Source organism: Phalangium opilio, unplaced genomic scaffold, assembly GCF_054372755.1.
Source record: "Phalangium opilio isolate 3A_F unplaced genomic scaffold, DU_Popi_V2 ptg000042l_1, whole genome shotgun sequence".
Taxonomy (NCBI): Eukaryota; Metazoa; Arthropoda; class Arachnida; order Opiliones; family Phalangiidae; genus Phalangium; species Phalangium opilio.
In genome coordinates, this window is record NW_028324166.1 from 686,322 (window position 1) to 702,813 (window position 16,492).

At 41.7% G+C, this 16,492-nt stretch overlaps 1 protein-coding gene across 7 annotated transcripts in view; it reads left to right on the top strand.

The window, feature by feature from the left end:
• pros (homeobox protein prospero) overlaps positions 1-16,492 on the top strand; it is a 145,961-nt gene that overhangs the window by 105,138 nt on the left and 24,331 nt on the right. For 6 of the 7 annotated variants that reach the window (XM_089836062.1, XM_089836058.1, XM_089836059.1 and 3 more), the window contains 2 exons: positions 730-3,588; positions 3,775-3,935. In XM_089836062.1, coding sequence (XP_089692188.1) covers positions 730-3,588; positions 3,775-3,935 — 3,020 coding nt within the window. The remainder of the gene's footprint in view (positions 1-729; positions 3,589-3,774; positions 3,936-16,492) is intronic. The other variant, XM_089836061.1, reaches the window with a different exon arrangement.

Here is a 16,492-nt window from a genome sequence, read left to right on the forward strand (position 1 = left end):
GATTTAATCAATTGTTGTTTTATTGTTCGAAACTTAATCTCGCGTAAAAATAGATTATCTAAACTGATGAAACTGTACGTACACTTCGTTTAGATACACTTGATAATGCCGACATTATATTCGTACCCTTCATTAAACTACTTTATAACTTAATTACCGCTTTCAACTATACCTAACGCTTTGATTATGGTCGCGTCAAGTTAACTCGATACTTTTATTCGGGTTATTTATAGGTTCGCGCTCGCTGACTTTTTCAACGAATAATTCTTCAAATAAAGCGCGAAATTCCGAAGAATAATAACCCCCATTATCTTTGGTTAGTCTTAAAGGGAATGTGAAATGGTTTAGCATTGTTTGCGCGGTAGATGAAAGAGCGGTGATAATTAGTTTAATTACAACGATAAATAATGATGAAATTAGATCAAGTTCGATGGGAAATTTTAGCCGCTCATACCAACCATGTAAATTAGGGAACTTAACCCATCAACGTGTCACGCTCTCTTTGAACCCTCACTTCGATATAAATTTCCCAATTTTCTATGAAAACAAATTTAATAACATTTCACCATCCCTTTTGATAAAACGAAAACTAAGCCCAATATCCAATGAAAATCCTTAATTCCATCAACCGTAATCCCGCAATTATTTTTCCCCATTTGATAAGTCGGCACTGAGTTCTCATCTTCGACGATCAAAACGCGACTAACACATTCGTATCTCTTCTTTTAGAATCGCAAGAACTTTAGCGAGGCGTGCGACGGCCGCACTTCACCGACGGCCGACGACGAAGAAGACGCGGGCGGCGCTTCGAGCGTCACGGAAAGCGACGCTGACGACGAAGACATGAATATGGTCAGTGGTCAAGACGACAGCGATAATAACAACAATCACCCCGACGCCGGACCATCCTCTTCGAACCAAACGGGGCCAGGCGAGATCGTGGGTGGTAACGCGTCCCCCCGACGTTCCAGACGTCACGGTAATGGTCGTAACCATATACCCCTCCGTAGTTCGTCGACGAGGGAACAGTCTTCGAACCCGGCCACCGTTTTCGGTAACATGTTGGGTGAAGCCTTCCTAGCGGCGGTGTCTTCGGCCGCCTCCGCGAATAACTCGACGTTAGGAGGTGTAGGAGGGGGTGTTGGGGCTCTTCACGCATCAGAGAGCACCGTTCCTTCGTCAACCAGGTGCGGAAATGGCAACGGGAACGTAACAGCAGCCGCGGGGGCGCTACGATCGGACAACGAAACTGGCAACTCCAGCGAGAAGGAAGAAGAAAACTTTGAAGCTGAGGAGGAGAAGAGAGTCGAGTCCCGGACGGATAAGATGTCGGTAACAACGCGTCCAAGTAATTCCCAAGAGGCTCAGTCCTCCGGGGAGGGAAGCACCGTCAGTAGTCGAAGTAACAGTCCTTCCGCTACCGGTGGTAAATCCCGCGATGGCGTTTCAAAGGATAACAGTTCTTCCTTACAAGAAATTAAACGCGCGCGTGTCGAGACCATCGTCTCCAACATGCATCACGTCCCCGGTTCCTTATCCGCCGGTCGTAGCCCATCGACAAACGGTTCCAATTACCCCGAACAAACTGTTCCCGTTAACGGTTGCAAAAAACGGAAACTGTACCAACCCATTCAACACGATTCCTCCAAGTCGGATGTGAATGGTACCCAATTCTTCAACCAGGAAGATGAACTCGAGGACTTAATAGAAGACGATTTATTAGACGAAGATGAAGAACAGATCCCCGAGGATGTACCAATCGCGGACCCGGATGAGGATGAAGTAGTTCTCGCGGCTTCCTTAGTTAAAGACGCGGCGAAGAAACGTTTGGATAATAAGAAAGAGTTGCAAAGATACAGTCGACTTTACGAATCAAGTCCGGCGCGAAGCGAGGAATTAAATTCGGTCGAGGATCAAATTAAACGCGATTGTGATTCGGATAATGTACGCGAGATTCGGGCTAAAGCCGCCTCGCCTTCCTCCAACTTCCGGCCCAGTTCCGGTTCCAATCGGGATCGCGAAAGGGACTGTCTCAATTTACCCAACGTGTATTTCGTCTCATCAACACCCAAGAATCTTAATGGTCCAACGACGGACGACCATCCCGGTCATCACCACCATAAGCGTAAGTCCGAAGACAGACAATCTTGTATCGTTAAAACCTCAACGGCGGGTGGTGGCTCGTCGTCCCCGAGTTCCAGGACACCCATTGGTTGTCCCGATTTGGAATGGTTAGTTGATAGTCTTAAATCGGAACTCTCCTCGACGTTATCCACCGTTATTGACTCGATCGTTTCTAAGTACGCTCAACGGAGATCGGCCGCGCAAAAGGCCAGTAGTCGTCATAACCATCATAGCAGCCACCATAACCATAAAGAACGGAGTGAAAGACTTAACAATAATAACAATACGAACCACGAGGTACCTAGTCAACCTCTTCCCTCTCAACTCGAGGCCCAAGTACCTCTTAATCGTCATAACGAACAACAACCCCCACCCTGTTCTCTTCCGGTAACGATGATCGGTGACTTACCATTACCTCCCCATCACATGTCCGCTTCCCATAAAGAATTCAATATACTATCCCAAATGCTAGACCGGAAATCCCCGAGAACGAAAGTAATTGATCGGGGGAATCGAGCAAATGGACACGGACAATCATCGGGATCTTCCTCGCAATTGAGGACGAGTCCGTACTTACCACCGGACAATAAAGGACCCTTGTATTACCCGAGGAACTTGAAACGACCGATTAACCCGTTCTTGTGCGTCAGTCCTAACGCGTCACTGCCAGCGGGACCCCGGGAATGTCACTCTCCACCAACGCCTCCCACGTCATTACTTACCGCCGTGTCCGCGTTAGGTTTAGCGGTTCATCCGCACAATCAACTTCAACCTCAACACCCGAGTCCCATCGCTCCCCCTCCATTACCTCCCCCGGCCTCTTTACCAACCTCGAGTTCGGGGGGCGAGTTCCCCGAACAAACGGAAGCCATGAGCCTGGTGGTGGCCCCTAAGAAAAAGCGTCAAAAGGTAACGGACACTCGTATAACTCCGCGAACCGTCAGTCGGTTATTGGTGCAAGAACCCGAGATACCCGTTTCCAAGTACCACCAATTCCTCGGAAGTATGGTGAATTTTCAAGAACAAGTGGCCGCGTTGCATCACGCCGCGACGGGTGGTATCGCCCCGCCTCCTTTGGTCCCCGTATCCTTACCAACATCCGTGGCTATCCCTAACCCGTCTCTTCAGCAATCGGATGTCTTCAACCCGTTCCACTTTGACAGCGCCCACCGATTCGGAGCTGGACACTTTAACAATAATAACGCCACTACTAATAACAATAACGGACCCGTCACGGGACACAACAGCTACTTGGGTTCCTCCTTGGATCATAATTCCATGGAGGACGACAGTATGGCGCACGGAGGAAGCCCCTCCATTCATTCCTCCATGATGGGGGGACCTCACGGCTCTCCCGACTCCATGAATCATTATTCGGGCCTTGGTGGCGGAAGTTTCAAGCAAGAAAATGGCGACGGAAGTGACGCTGGTGATAGTCAAACCTACGACTCTGGAATGGCTATGATATCCTTTTTGTGTTTTATAATATAACATAATTAAGTATCTTACAGTCTAAAATATTCAACACTAGAACCTTATTGGACGACCCCCTAAATTTAGTTAAAAAATATTTTTGGTGAAATTTTCTCCTTAACGCTGGTCTTTTTATCGAATTGGTTCTTGTGTTCGTTTTGATTTCATGTTGCTAACGTGCACACGAGTACCTTGACGCCAATGCACCTGCGCAAAGCCAAGCTGATGTTCTTCTACGTCAGATACCCAAGTTCCGCCATCCTTAAGATGTACTTCCCAGACATCAAGTTCAACAAGAACAACACGGCGCAACTCGTCAAGTGGTTCTCTAACTTTAGGTAAGTCCACTATTCCTTTGCTACCCTTTAACCTATACTGACCTTTGACCATGATATAATTACGTTTGGCTATGGTCAAAAGCTGACTACGAAATGTAATATAACAATGGTCGAAGGCTATCACGAACTGGCGCTTGTTTACAACTAAAACGGTCTATTCGTTTAAATTTTTGCTAACTATTTGAATTACTCCTTTAACCAAATAACGATAGTCTAATTGTAATTAATTTTATTTAAAATTTAAATTACGTTTCGCATATTTTTAATTAAGAAAAATTCCCTAATACTTCAACGGCCTCAATTGCCATTTGCTATTTTTGTCAAAACTCAATAATTTGTTAGGTATTTATTATTGACCTTGCAATGTCATTTATGACATTGGTGACATATCAGATTGATTTAAGAGGTGGAGTTGATTAAGATTAGATCGAGGAATTAGTTGAGACATCATATTGTCCTTGTATTAATTAATTTGGTCCAAGAATTCTAGACCCAAATTAAAATGATAAGCTCGCGTCGCTAAGGTGATGTCACTCACACCTACCATCAAAATGGCGGATGTAACATAAAAGATATCTTTGAGACAGATTGCCGCTGTACACTATAGCTCGTCGCCATAACAATAGTATGTAGTTAAATTAGGAGATTATAACAATTGAGAAATTTAGACACAACGTCTAACAATCGGTATAGACTTACCACGTGATTGATGACGTAGTAGATAGATATTTCCTATAATACAATTTCCAAGTAAAAATAAAATATATATATTAATTCGTATTTAAAGTTTTATTGTAAAAGTTACAAATTCTTGGTAAATAGAACAAAAGAGCTGATGGCATTTTTTAGTACGGGTTTCAACTGATATGAAGATCATGATAAAACTGACAGATAAAATAAAAAACCTTATCAGCCGACACCAACAAAGGAAGGGGGTGGCAGACTTAAAGGGATAGTACACGTAACGTGTCCAGAACACAAAGAATATAAATTTCTATTTAGTTATGGGACTGGAAACAAGGAAACACTAACTAAACACGCACCTCTTAGACGTTATGTGTTTTGAAACTAACTAACAAACATTTTTAAGAAATTTTAATTTATTCAAAACGACTCGTAATTAGGGGTTATTAATTAGGTTAAAAAATATGAGGGTCGTATAGAATAGGACCTTCTCAATAAGGCCATAAGTTCGTAAGATATTTCCCATAAGTTTGTAATGTCTGGTGACTTGGAAACTGGAGCTTGTAATTTTGAAGTGAATGAGGTAGGTCATAGATTCTGGTCAGGCGCTGCTGTCAAATTTTGGCTTAGTAATGCAGACTAAATAGAACCTAGATGGAAGCCCTGCAAATTTAATTAACCACCGAGTGTAGTCAAAACCACGTGTAATAAAATTGGGAAGGCACTCGGCGTTGCCCGTCAGCCCGTCCTGACATTTTTTGTTACTTTTCACGCGGACATTATCTTCCATAAAGAAGGGTTTTTAAATTTCTGGCCGCCATTTAAAAGATGGGGTCAAATCGAACCCGAAAGACCGCATTCAGCCCGTCTATAGGTTAAAGGAAACCAGTCTACTAAGTATTTGCGAAATCGGTTGAAACGCGGCGCGGAATTTGTTGCTGCATAGAAGATGTTTTTACATTTCTGGGCGCCATTTTTTAAGATGGCGGCGGATTGGGGGAATCTTTCTTAGTACTCGCCTACTACTACTTATGAGTAACGTTCCTGCAAATTTTCAGCCTTCTAGGGCAAGCGGTGCGGTTTGGGCTGGGCCTTGATTATCAGTCAGTCAGGACTTTGATTTATATAGATATAAAAGATGTAAAATTCGGAGCTACGACTATCCCTTGATTCTAGATTAAATTAGTCAGGACGTGTGACTTTTAAAAGAACAATTTAACGGATGAACAGATGATTGTCTTTATCACAACCAAATCAACGAAATATTATTTTATTATTTTTTCAACGCAACGTCCTTGTCTGTTGCAGCATTTCAGGCCCGCAATTGTTTTAAGAAATGAGATCTACTTCAACGTGACAGTCCAGAGTTCTCTAATAAGCAATCAATTCGAAGAAACCTTATCAAATCCCCAAGCAATTGTTCTTTATACCGTTACCTAATAATTATTAAATTCTTTAACATAATCCTTCGATCACGAGCTTTAAAAAAATTGATAATCATTTATTTCTAAGTTTCAAATATCATACGTAATGAAGATTATTAAATGAAACTAATTAGGCACTAAGATGTTAAAGGAAAATTGCAAGAACAGGGTTCGTACACGACCTGGAAATCCTGGAAAAGTCAGGGATATTGAAAATGGGCCTAAAAGGTCAGGGAAATTGAAAATGGGCCTAAAAGGTCAGGGAAATTGAAAATGGGCCTAAAAGGTCAGGGAAATTGAAAATGGGCCTAAAAGGTCAGGGAAATTGAAAATGGGCCTAAAAGGTCAGGGAAATTGAAAATGGGCCTAAAAGGTCAGGGAAATTGTCTGGATAACAGTATAAGGGTGACCAGAAAATGTGTCGTCTGAGACTTGACCAGAGCCCTAAATTCGCCATTGCTTTAGCGGCGTCTGCTAAACCGAACCTCTTCCCCTACCTTACTTACCCTTACCTCTCTCATCCTGCAAGAATTCAACCAATCCCTTAAGGGGTAAGTGGTTCGATTTAGCAGACGACTCTAAACCAAAATGGCGGGTGGCGCAATAGTCCTTGATTATTTTTAAGACTAATTAAATGTTCTAATTATCATATTGTAATAAGAAATCATTTAATTTTTAATGTTTAATATTTTTCCTTTTACGTAACCGACAACAATTTAAGATTTTAGTCAATAGTCTGAACGGGCCTTTAACACCTAAATTTATTTTTCACCTTCGATATCTCGAAAAACCATTAAAAACACAAAAAAAGTGGAACTCTGGGGTCGGGATGATCCGCGAATTTTTAACTTTTTTAGATTTTGTTCTTGATATTAGCGGGAAACGGCGTTTCCTCTCCTCTGAAATAATTTGACAATAGAAATGTAAAGGCGCTCTCTCTCTCTCCTAGCTATATGGAGAAATATCGACTTTGTTTATTATAGTCTTTGAGCGGTTTGTAATGGAGCAAACTTTGAAAAGTTCCCATTGAAAGAAACATTCCCGCATTCCAAGTGACTGGAACGCTATGTAGACTAGATTGCTCGGGGATTCGTATTCTAGGAGAGCGGTCGCTCTCTTAGATAAGACTTGATACTGCCTCTAATGCTAAAGGAGGGTTCTCTGATTGGCCGTAACTTTTTTCGTATTGTGTTTGCTGCTTTGAAATTTTGCCAGTGAACTAAAATTTGGGCCCTAAATATGTTGTTAAAATTTCAAAGAGATCCAACTAATAGTTAGTTCTATAAAGAAAAAAGTTGTTAAGGGTGGTTTTAGAATCCATAAAATTAATCAGACATTTGGTGAAAGATACAATATTCTTCCATAGACATAACATGGGATTTTTTTGAAAAATGACCTTAATTGGGATCGTGTATAAAGAAAACTAATCATTCGTTACGTTTGGGAACCATCTTAAATGAAAGATAACAGTCCATAGATGTGCCTTTTCTTAGTTTCATTAAGATCAATTAAGTTTAAGTATCGATTTTTATCATTATTAACACATACTTTGACTTACGTTGTTTTGGGTATTGGATTTACGGCGTTTTACCACTGTTAGAGACACGCATTTTAGCCCTAATTTTTTATATTGGACTTACGGCGTTTTTGTCGTGATTCACGCCGTTAGAGGGATATTAAGCAAGAAAAACATTGCGTTTGAGCTCTTGTAGGTGGTTTGCCCGGGTTCTTGTGGGTGCTTGTAGGTACTTGTGGGTACTTGTGGGTTCTTGTGGGTACTTGTGGGTTCTTGTGGGTGCTTGTAGGTACTTGTGGGTACTTGTGGGTGCTTGTAGGTACTTGTGGGTGCTTGTAGGTACTTGTGGGTGCTTGTAGGTACTTGTGGGTGCTTGTAGGTACTTGTGGGTTCTTGTGGGTACTTGTGGGTTGTTGTGGGTGCTTGTAGGTACTTGTGGGTACTTGTGGGTACTTGTGGGTTGTTGTGGGTACTTGTGGGTTCTTGTGGGTTCTTGTGGGTACTTGTGGGTTCTTGTGGGTACTTGTGGGTTCTTGTAGGTACTTGTGGGTTCTTGTGGGTGCTTGTAGGTACTTGTAGGTACTTGTGGGTTCTTGTGGGTACTTGTGGGTTCTTGTGGGTACTTGTGGGTTCTTGTGGGTACTTGTGGGTGCTTGTAGGTGCTTGTGGGTACTTATGGGTACTTTTAGGTACTTATGGGTACTTGTGGGTAATTGTGGGTGCTTGTGGGTGCTTGTGGGTACTTGTAGGTACTTGTGGGTGCTTGTGGGTGCTTGTAGGTACTTGTGGGTGCTTGTAGGTACTTATGGGTGCTTGTAGGTACTTATGGGTCCTTGTAGGTACTTATGGGTGCTTGTAGGTACTTGTGGGTACTTGTAGGGACTTGTGGGTACTTGTAGGTACTTGTGGGTACTTGTGGGTACTTGTAGGTACTTGTGGGTACTTGTAGATACTTGTGGGTACTTGTGGGTACTTGTAGGTACTTGTGAGTACTTGTAGGTACTTATGGGTACTTGTAGGTACTTATGGGTACTTGTGGGTAATTGTGTGTACTTGTGGGTGCTTGTAGGTACTTGTGGGTGCTTGTAGGTACTTGTGGGTGCTTGTAGGTACTTATGGGTGCTTGTAGGTACTTATGGGTACTTGTAGGTACTTGTGGGTACTTGTGGGTACTTGTAGGTACTTGTGGGTACTTGTAGGTACTTGTGGGTACTTGTAGGTACTTGTGGGTGCTTGTGGGTACTTGTGGGTACTTGTGGGTGCTTGTGGGTACTTGTGGGTGCTTGTAGGTACTTATGGGTACTTTTAGGTACTTATGGGTACTTGTGGGTAATTGTGGGTGCTTGTGGGTGCTTGTGGGTACTTGTAGGTACTTGTGGGTGCTTGTGGGTGCTTGTAGGTACTTGTGGGTGCTTGTAGGTACTTATGGGTGCTTGTAGGTACTTATGGGTCCTTGTAGGTACTTATGGGTGCTTGTAGGTACTTGTGGGTACTTGTAGGGACTTGTGGGTACTTGTAGGTACTTGTGGGTACTTGTGGGTACTTGTAGGTACTTGTGGGTACTTGTAGATACTTGTGGGTACTTGTGGGTACTTGTAGGTACTTGTGAGTACTTGTAGGTACTTATGGGTACTTGTAGGTACTTATGGGTACTTGTGGGTAATTGTGTGTACTTGTGGGTGCTTGTAGGTACTTGTGGGTGCTTGTAGGTACTTGTGGGTGCTTGTAGGTACTTGTGGGTGCTTGTAGGTACTTGTGGGTGCTTGTAGGTACTTATGGGTACTTTTAGGTACTTATGGGTACTTGCGGGTACTTGTGGGTACTTGCGGGTACTTGTTGGTACTTGTGGGTGCTTGTAGGTACTTATGGGTACTTTTAGGTACTTATGGGTACTTGTGGGTAATTGTGGGTACTTGTGGGTGCTTGTGGGTACTTGTGGGTACTTGTAGGTACTTGTGGGTGCTTGTAGGTACTTGTGGGTGCTTGTAGGTACTTGTGGGTGCTTGTAGGTACTTGTGGGTACTTGTGGGTGCTTGTAGGTACTTGTGGGTGCTTGTAGGTACTTGTGGGTGCTTGTAGGTACTTGTGGGTGCTTGTAGGTACTTGTGGGTGCTTGTAGGTACTTGTGGGTGCTTGTAGGTACTTGTGGGTGCTTGTGGGTGCTTGTGGGTACTTGTGGGTGCTTGTAGGTACTTGTGGGTGCTTGAGGGTACTTGTGGGTTCTTGTGGGTACTTGTGGGTTCTTGTGGGTGCTTGTGGGTACTTGTGGGTGCTTGTAGGTACTTATGGGTGCTTGTAGGTACTTGTAGGTACTTTTGGGTGCTTGTAGGTACTTATGGGTGCTTGTAGGTACTTGTGGGTGCTTGTAGGTACTTGTGGGTGCTTGTAGGTACTTGTGGGTTCTTGAGGGTACTTGTGGGTTCTTGAGGGTACTTGTGGGTTCTTGTGGGTACTTTTGGGTGCTTGTGGGTGCTTGTGGGTACTTGTGGGTACTTGTAGGTACTTGTGGGTGCTTGTAGGTACTTATGGGTGCTTGTAGGTACTTGTGGGTGCTTGTAGGTACTTGTGGGTGCTTGTAGGTACTTGTGGGTACTTGTAGGTACTTGTGGGTACTTGTAGGTACTTGTGGGTTCTTGTGGGTACTTGTGGGTTCTTGTGGGTGCTTGAAGGTACTTGTGGGTGCTTGAAGGTACTTGTGGGTACTTTCCCCGGGTACTTGTGGGTGTTTGTAGGTACTTGTGGGTGTTTGTAGGTACTTGTGGGTGCTTGTAGGTACTTGTGGGTACTTGTAGGTGCTTGTGGTTACTTGAGGGTGCTTGAAGGTACTTGTAGGTACTTGAGGGTGCTTGAAGGTACTTGTAGGTACTTGTGGGTGCTTGTGGTTACTTGTGGGTACTTGCCCCGGGTACTTGTGGGTGTTTGTAGGTACTTGTGGGTGCTTGTAGGTGCTTGTGGGTGCTTGTAGGTGCTTGTGGATGCTTGTAGGTGCTTGTGGATGCTTGTAGGTGCTTGTGGATACTTGTAGGTGCTTCTGGGTACTTGTAGGTACTTGTAGGTACTTGTGGGTGCTTGTGGTTACTTGTGGGTGCTTGAAGGTACTTGTAGGTAATTCTGGGTGCTTGTGGTTACTTGTGGGTGCTTGAAGGTACTTTTAGGTACTTGTGGGTGCTTGTGGTTACTTGTGGGTGCTTGTGGTTACTTGCCACGGGTGCCTCTGGGTGCTTGCAGGTACTTGCCCCGGGTGCTCCTGGGTGCTTACCCCGGGTGCTTGTAGGTACTTGCCCCGGGTGCTCCTGGGTGCTTACCCCGGGTGCTTGTAGGTACTTGCCCCGGGTGCTCCTGGGTGCTTACCCCGGGTGCTTGTAGGTACTTGCCCCGGGTGCTTGTAGGTACTTTCTCCAGGTGATTGTAGCTACTTGCTCCGGGTGATTGTAGGTACTTGATCCGCGTGCTTGTAGGTACTTGCCCCGGGTACTTGTAGGTACTTTGCCTCCTCCATAGGATTAACATTACACTAAATTTTGGAAGCTCGTAACTCTGGTTTTATTAGAGATACGGGGATATCCTTTGATTATGTAATAGTCCTATTTGCCCCTTCCCTCCTTTGTTAACATTTGCTCCATGGGATACTCCATATACGGGAAAAACATGGAAAACTCAGGGAAGTATATGGGGAAAAGCCTGGAAATCTCAGGGAAATTTGTTTTCGAAAAGTTGTATGAAGCTTGTTTTGGAACATATGTTATAAACTCATGGTTTTAGTTATATAAAGTTTTACCAAGAAGCGATATCTAGTTTACTAGAGAGAAGGTATTAGATGCCTAAGTATTCGCGCCCCATAGTCCCAGTCCCACTTTCAAAATACAAGGGGGGACGTAAAAGGAGGCCGGGCTATTTCGCCTCTCGGCAGTCGGAAAATACGTAGTTTTCGTCATTCGCGTCGCGTTTACGTGAGTTTTCTGGTCCGTGACCAAATAAGCATTTTTTAAACTGGACATTAGGCCAGTGACTTTCCTGACTTGGAATAAATAAACTGGTCCGTTACCATTGACCAGAGCACGTCGTCTGCTAAACTAAAGAAGTGGATAATTAAAATATGAGAATTTTAATGTGTGGAGTCTGATTACCCTTGAACTTTCTTAGTAGTCTCGTGGACCACTGACCCCCCTCCGATTTAATTTTTGAACTGGACCAGGGAATTTTTAAACTGGTCATTTGCCCTGTGTCACCGCCTTATTTCCCACGCTGGCGCGAGTTGTTTTGCGTTGTCGAGTGCGTGATGGAGTTGGCTATGCCTGGAGTCCCAACCTTGAAGGAGAGAGGAATGGAGTAGAAACCCCCACAACTATAGCGTTGCCTGTGTACCCCCACCTACGGCAACATAGTCCTCTCAGCATCCTCAGCGGTTAGGTAGGGTCGTACTGGACTAAATTGCAAAGGGCGCTCCCTCTATCTTCAAAATAGAAGCTAGTTCTCATACAAATAAAATGGCGCTCCGCGGCAGCACTTAGCAATCGCCTACCGAAGGGTAGGGGCGTGCGCGAGGTACATAGGGAGAGATACGGTGCCGCAGGTCGCCCATCATTATTTCCAATCCATCTCAACTTCCTTATCACTGTCCCAACCCCCACGACTTCCAACCACTAGCATAGCCCACTCGATCACGCTCTCTTTTCCCCGGCTACATATTTTGAAGATGGCACTTTTTAGGCGTATTAACAATCTTGGATCATCTTGGTGAACTTTTAGGGTAGCCCTGACTATATTTTGTTTAAGGTTTTAAGCTTCATATCAAACAGACGTTAGTTTATGCTACAAAAAAAGTGTGAAATTGAAAATCTCGGATCGTCTTTATGAAGTTTTAAGGATATCCGAATTTCATATTGGGCTTATGACAATTTTGAGCTAAATGATTAACGGACATAATCAGCATTTTTAAAAATTTTGTAAAATTGTCAATTTGGTCCTATTTCTGGAATTTTTAGGGGGCGCCTCGCGTTTCAATGAATGATTGTAAAAAATTGTATTATGTTAATTACAATAAGAATACAAACTTTTATTGATTTACGTTTTTTTTGAAGTATCATAATAAATAAATGTCTGATTGAGCGAAAGTTATGGTCCCCTATATATATTTGTTTCTGCTTAGTGCAGATTTTGAAAATGTAAAACAGTTTCTTAACATTCTTAATTAAAATGAAGACTGAAGGAACAGATATTAATCAAAAATGTCTTGATTAGAATCAAGACCTAAAAAGTATCGATAAGACTGAGGTTATCACTTGTCTGAAGGATCAGATATTAATTTTTCTTTTTAATTGAAACTTAAATGCATGCTTAAGAAAAAACAACGTTCCATTACCGTTTTCCGTTGAAATAAATTATTTTACTGGTAATCAATTTCAAAAATTTACTTATCTCGGCTTTTCGACCACAATTCCATTCCCCGAAAACATTTTATCATTACATTAATTACTTTTGGGAGATAACGTGTCAAAATAAACTATAAAACAATAAAAAACTGTAATAGCGGTCTGTTAAGCCATGACAACAACCTTTTAAAAGTTACAAGCAGTAGCGTCGCTAGGGTTTGAAATTTGGGGGGGGGGGGCTAAATCTGGGCAAACTATTTTAAAGTTATTATAAGAACTTAATATAAACAAGATGGCCCAAGGGCTGGGACTTAATAGTAGCCACATCGTTATCTATTTAATTAGCACATGAATAAAAAGAAAAAAATTCAAAGACCCTAAACAAAAAATCAGAAATGTCCGACCCCACAGTGGTAGCGTGTCTTACTGCTGCGCCAGCCAGCCGGGTTCAATTCCCGGGTGCGGTGTGAAAAATTATTAATTAAAATAAAATCTCGAACTGAGCTCAGCTACCACTATTGGTTCCATTTAAGCTAAAATCTGACGATAACGAAAGCGAAAACCCCGGCCAGTACTACTACGGCTCGGGTCAAACTAAGAGCCTATGGTATACTACGATGTGGCTAAATTGCATAATGGGTTCTTTGGAAAATGTGTAGACCTTTAAAACTATCCGTAAATTTGTGTCAACGTGAAATTATTCGTATTTTGAAGATATACAACCTTTTATTGATAAAGACTACGGAACCGATTATGAAGGACTTTCACTCGTCTTAGGTTTATTTTTAGTTTTGGTTAGCTTTTAGTCCACACTATTGGGACTCCCTTCGAAAGAACATGAAACATTTTACTTGTTTCCATCTGTTTTTTTCTTCAAAATTTTACTGTTTGATATTGAAAATTTTTTATATATTGCTACAGAATTTTAGGTTGCTAACAGCAATTTTTTGGTAGGGTTTACTGATTATTTTTTGGGGGGGGGCTAAGTTTGGAATTTGGGGGGGCTATAGTCCCCCCCAAAAAGGCCTAGCGACGCCACTGGTTACGAGGACTATATAACCCTTTCGAGACTAACAGGACCTGAGCAAACTATAGCTTAACCTGCTACTAGTACGAACAGATGTAAACTGGAGTTGAAATTTCATCATGTGCGACCTGTGGCCCAGAAACTCTCCCATAGTTCCAGTGTGTGTAGAACATAATTTTTTTCGCTGTTATCTGCCAAAATCAATCTTTCTAGGTAGTGCCGCCTCCTCACTTGAATATTTCATGATATATTAAGGTTTGAACGAACAAAATTCTAGATTACTATTTTCACTACCATGTCCCTCTGCTACCTTGAAGCAAAATTTCCTCTCTTTTTGCTGCTCATTACCGGTGCCATTCCCTTGACTTTCTGTTCGTTATAACTACTATCATGAGTTTATTAATTTCAAACCAAAATATAAAAAAATGGATTCATTTTCCTTTTGTGCTACTTAGAATATAACGTTGTGCCGCGCCTTATCAAATAGTCTCTAACCATTGTTAGAAACTAGAGAGAGAAATTGGGCAGTAACACTGATCATGCCCTGAAATATGAGAAAGAACAATACGACGGTTCACTAAAGTACACTTGATATTACATCATTTTGCAAAACCGCGAGTAAAAATGTTACTGTCCCTATTGAATTTGGCGCCATTGGTTTTAGAATAATTAAAATGTTCCACTGCGAAGCGTGCTGGTCACGAATGGAGATGTAACGTCTTTAGGAACCTTTTAAAACGCAAAAACCATACACGTACTCTCCCAAAAGTAATTAATGTAATGATAAAATGTTTTCGGGGAATGGAATTGTGGTCGAAAAGCCGAGATAAGTAAATTTTTGAAATTGATTACCAGTAAAATAATTTATTTCAACGGAAAACGGTAATGGAACGTTGTTTTTTCTTAAGCATGCATTTAAGTTTCAATTAAAAAGAAAAATTAATATCTGATCCTTCAGACAAGTGATAACCTCAGTCTTATCGATACTTTTTAGGTCTTGATTCTAATCAAGACATTTTTGATTAATAGATCTGGTCCGGATGCTCGGCTTTTCTCTAGCGATTCACTGAAGCGTGCGACACTTCGTTCGTTCTTTTTTTTTACCTTTGCAATTTTTTGCGAAAAATATAAAAAGTAATTTCTATTCGATGGGCCACACCCCCTTCTTCCCTTTACACCCCCCGCCCCTTCATCGTCCGTTTTTTTAGTAATATTCCCTGAGAGCAAATATGTTCTAAGTCATTTTAATGAAATTTTAATTTTTTTGATGATGAAATAAAGTATTAGGATAAATAGGCATATTAAAAAATTGGGAAATTTGGGAGCCTTTGTTTTTGATTAAATTTGGAGGATTTAATTCTAATTAAACGTTTAATAATATTATTAAATGATGAGTTTGTTTTCGTGGGTCAGGGGAAACTGGACAGGTCGGAGAATTTAAAATTAGGGTGAAATTGTTTCTGTTGACGAAATTTCAAATTCCAATTTTGAAAAGTGATCATTCGATAAATGCATGTGATTAACAAATAATTGTCCAAATTAAGAGATGACTTGTTTATAAGACCATATTTGATCCCCTCTTATCAACTTTTGTTTGCCCTAAAAATAATTAGGGAAAATTAAACTAATTAAATAAATAAATAAATACAGATATTAAAACCAATTGAAGCTTTGAAATTCAGCTATACAATTTGAATTTGATTATTATTTTCAAATTCTGGCAACCCTGTTATAATTTGATTCAAAGGGGGGAAGGGGGAAGAACCCCCATTTTTTACATATTATGAGAGATAAATGCATGCGTCGAATAGATCTTGAAAGGTGCGCACGGTCTGAATTTGAATCGTAAATAAATATTACTTTGTTGAACTTAGAGCGGTTTTGGCCTGACTCGGGTAGTTGATCTCTCTGGGGTTGTTGTTTGTGCTTACGCATCGCAGATATTTGTTGCGTGTCGGCGCGTGGGCGGAGACAGAAAAGGGGGTGGGCGTGTCTCGACGGCATCCTCTCTTAGTCTTCTGTCTTCTGATTGGATAGTCGCTTCTGCCTTCAGCTCCTCGCTCCAGAGAATATTCTGGAACCTTTATTTTTCTAAATGTACAGGATTCTTTCATCTTTTGCTCTAGGATGCGAATATCCTGGATGTTGTTAGAGTTTACATCTACCTATCCCTAGAAAATAACCCCTTACCTTCCTCTCTTGACTCTAAAAGGAAAGCGTTATTAAAGTGTGTCTCTTCATTCTTATTAGGGTCAAGTGATATTGGTTCAAATTACGTACTTGACTTTTTAAGCTATTTGGTTCTCATTATGATGAACTTATGGACGGTCTAATAAAAAACAGAGTAGACGGGGTGGTTGGGGGGGGAGAGGATATTGTATAATGATTTGCAATTTGTACTTTGCAATTCTGATGCTAGGCTTAGTTCATCTTGGAAAATGCTAGTTTTATGCAGAATTGTACTAACGAATATGTTAGAAATACGAAAACCAGGATTGCCACAAGTCAGGGAATTTGAAAATGAGTTTGAATGA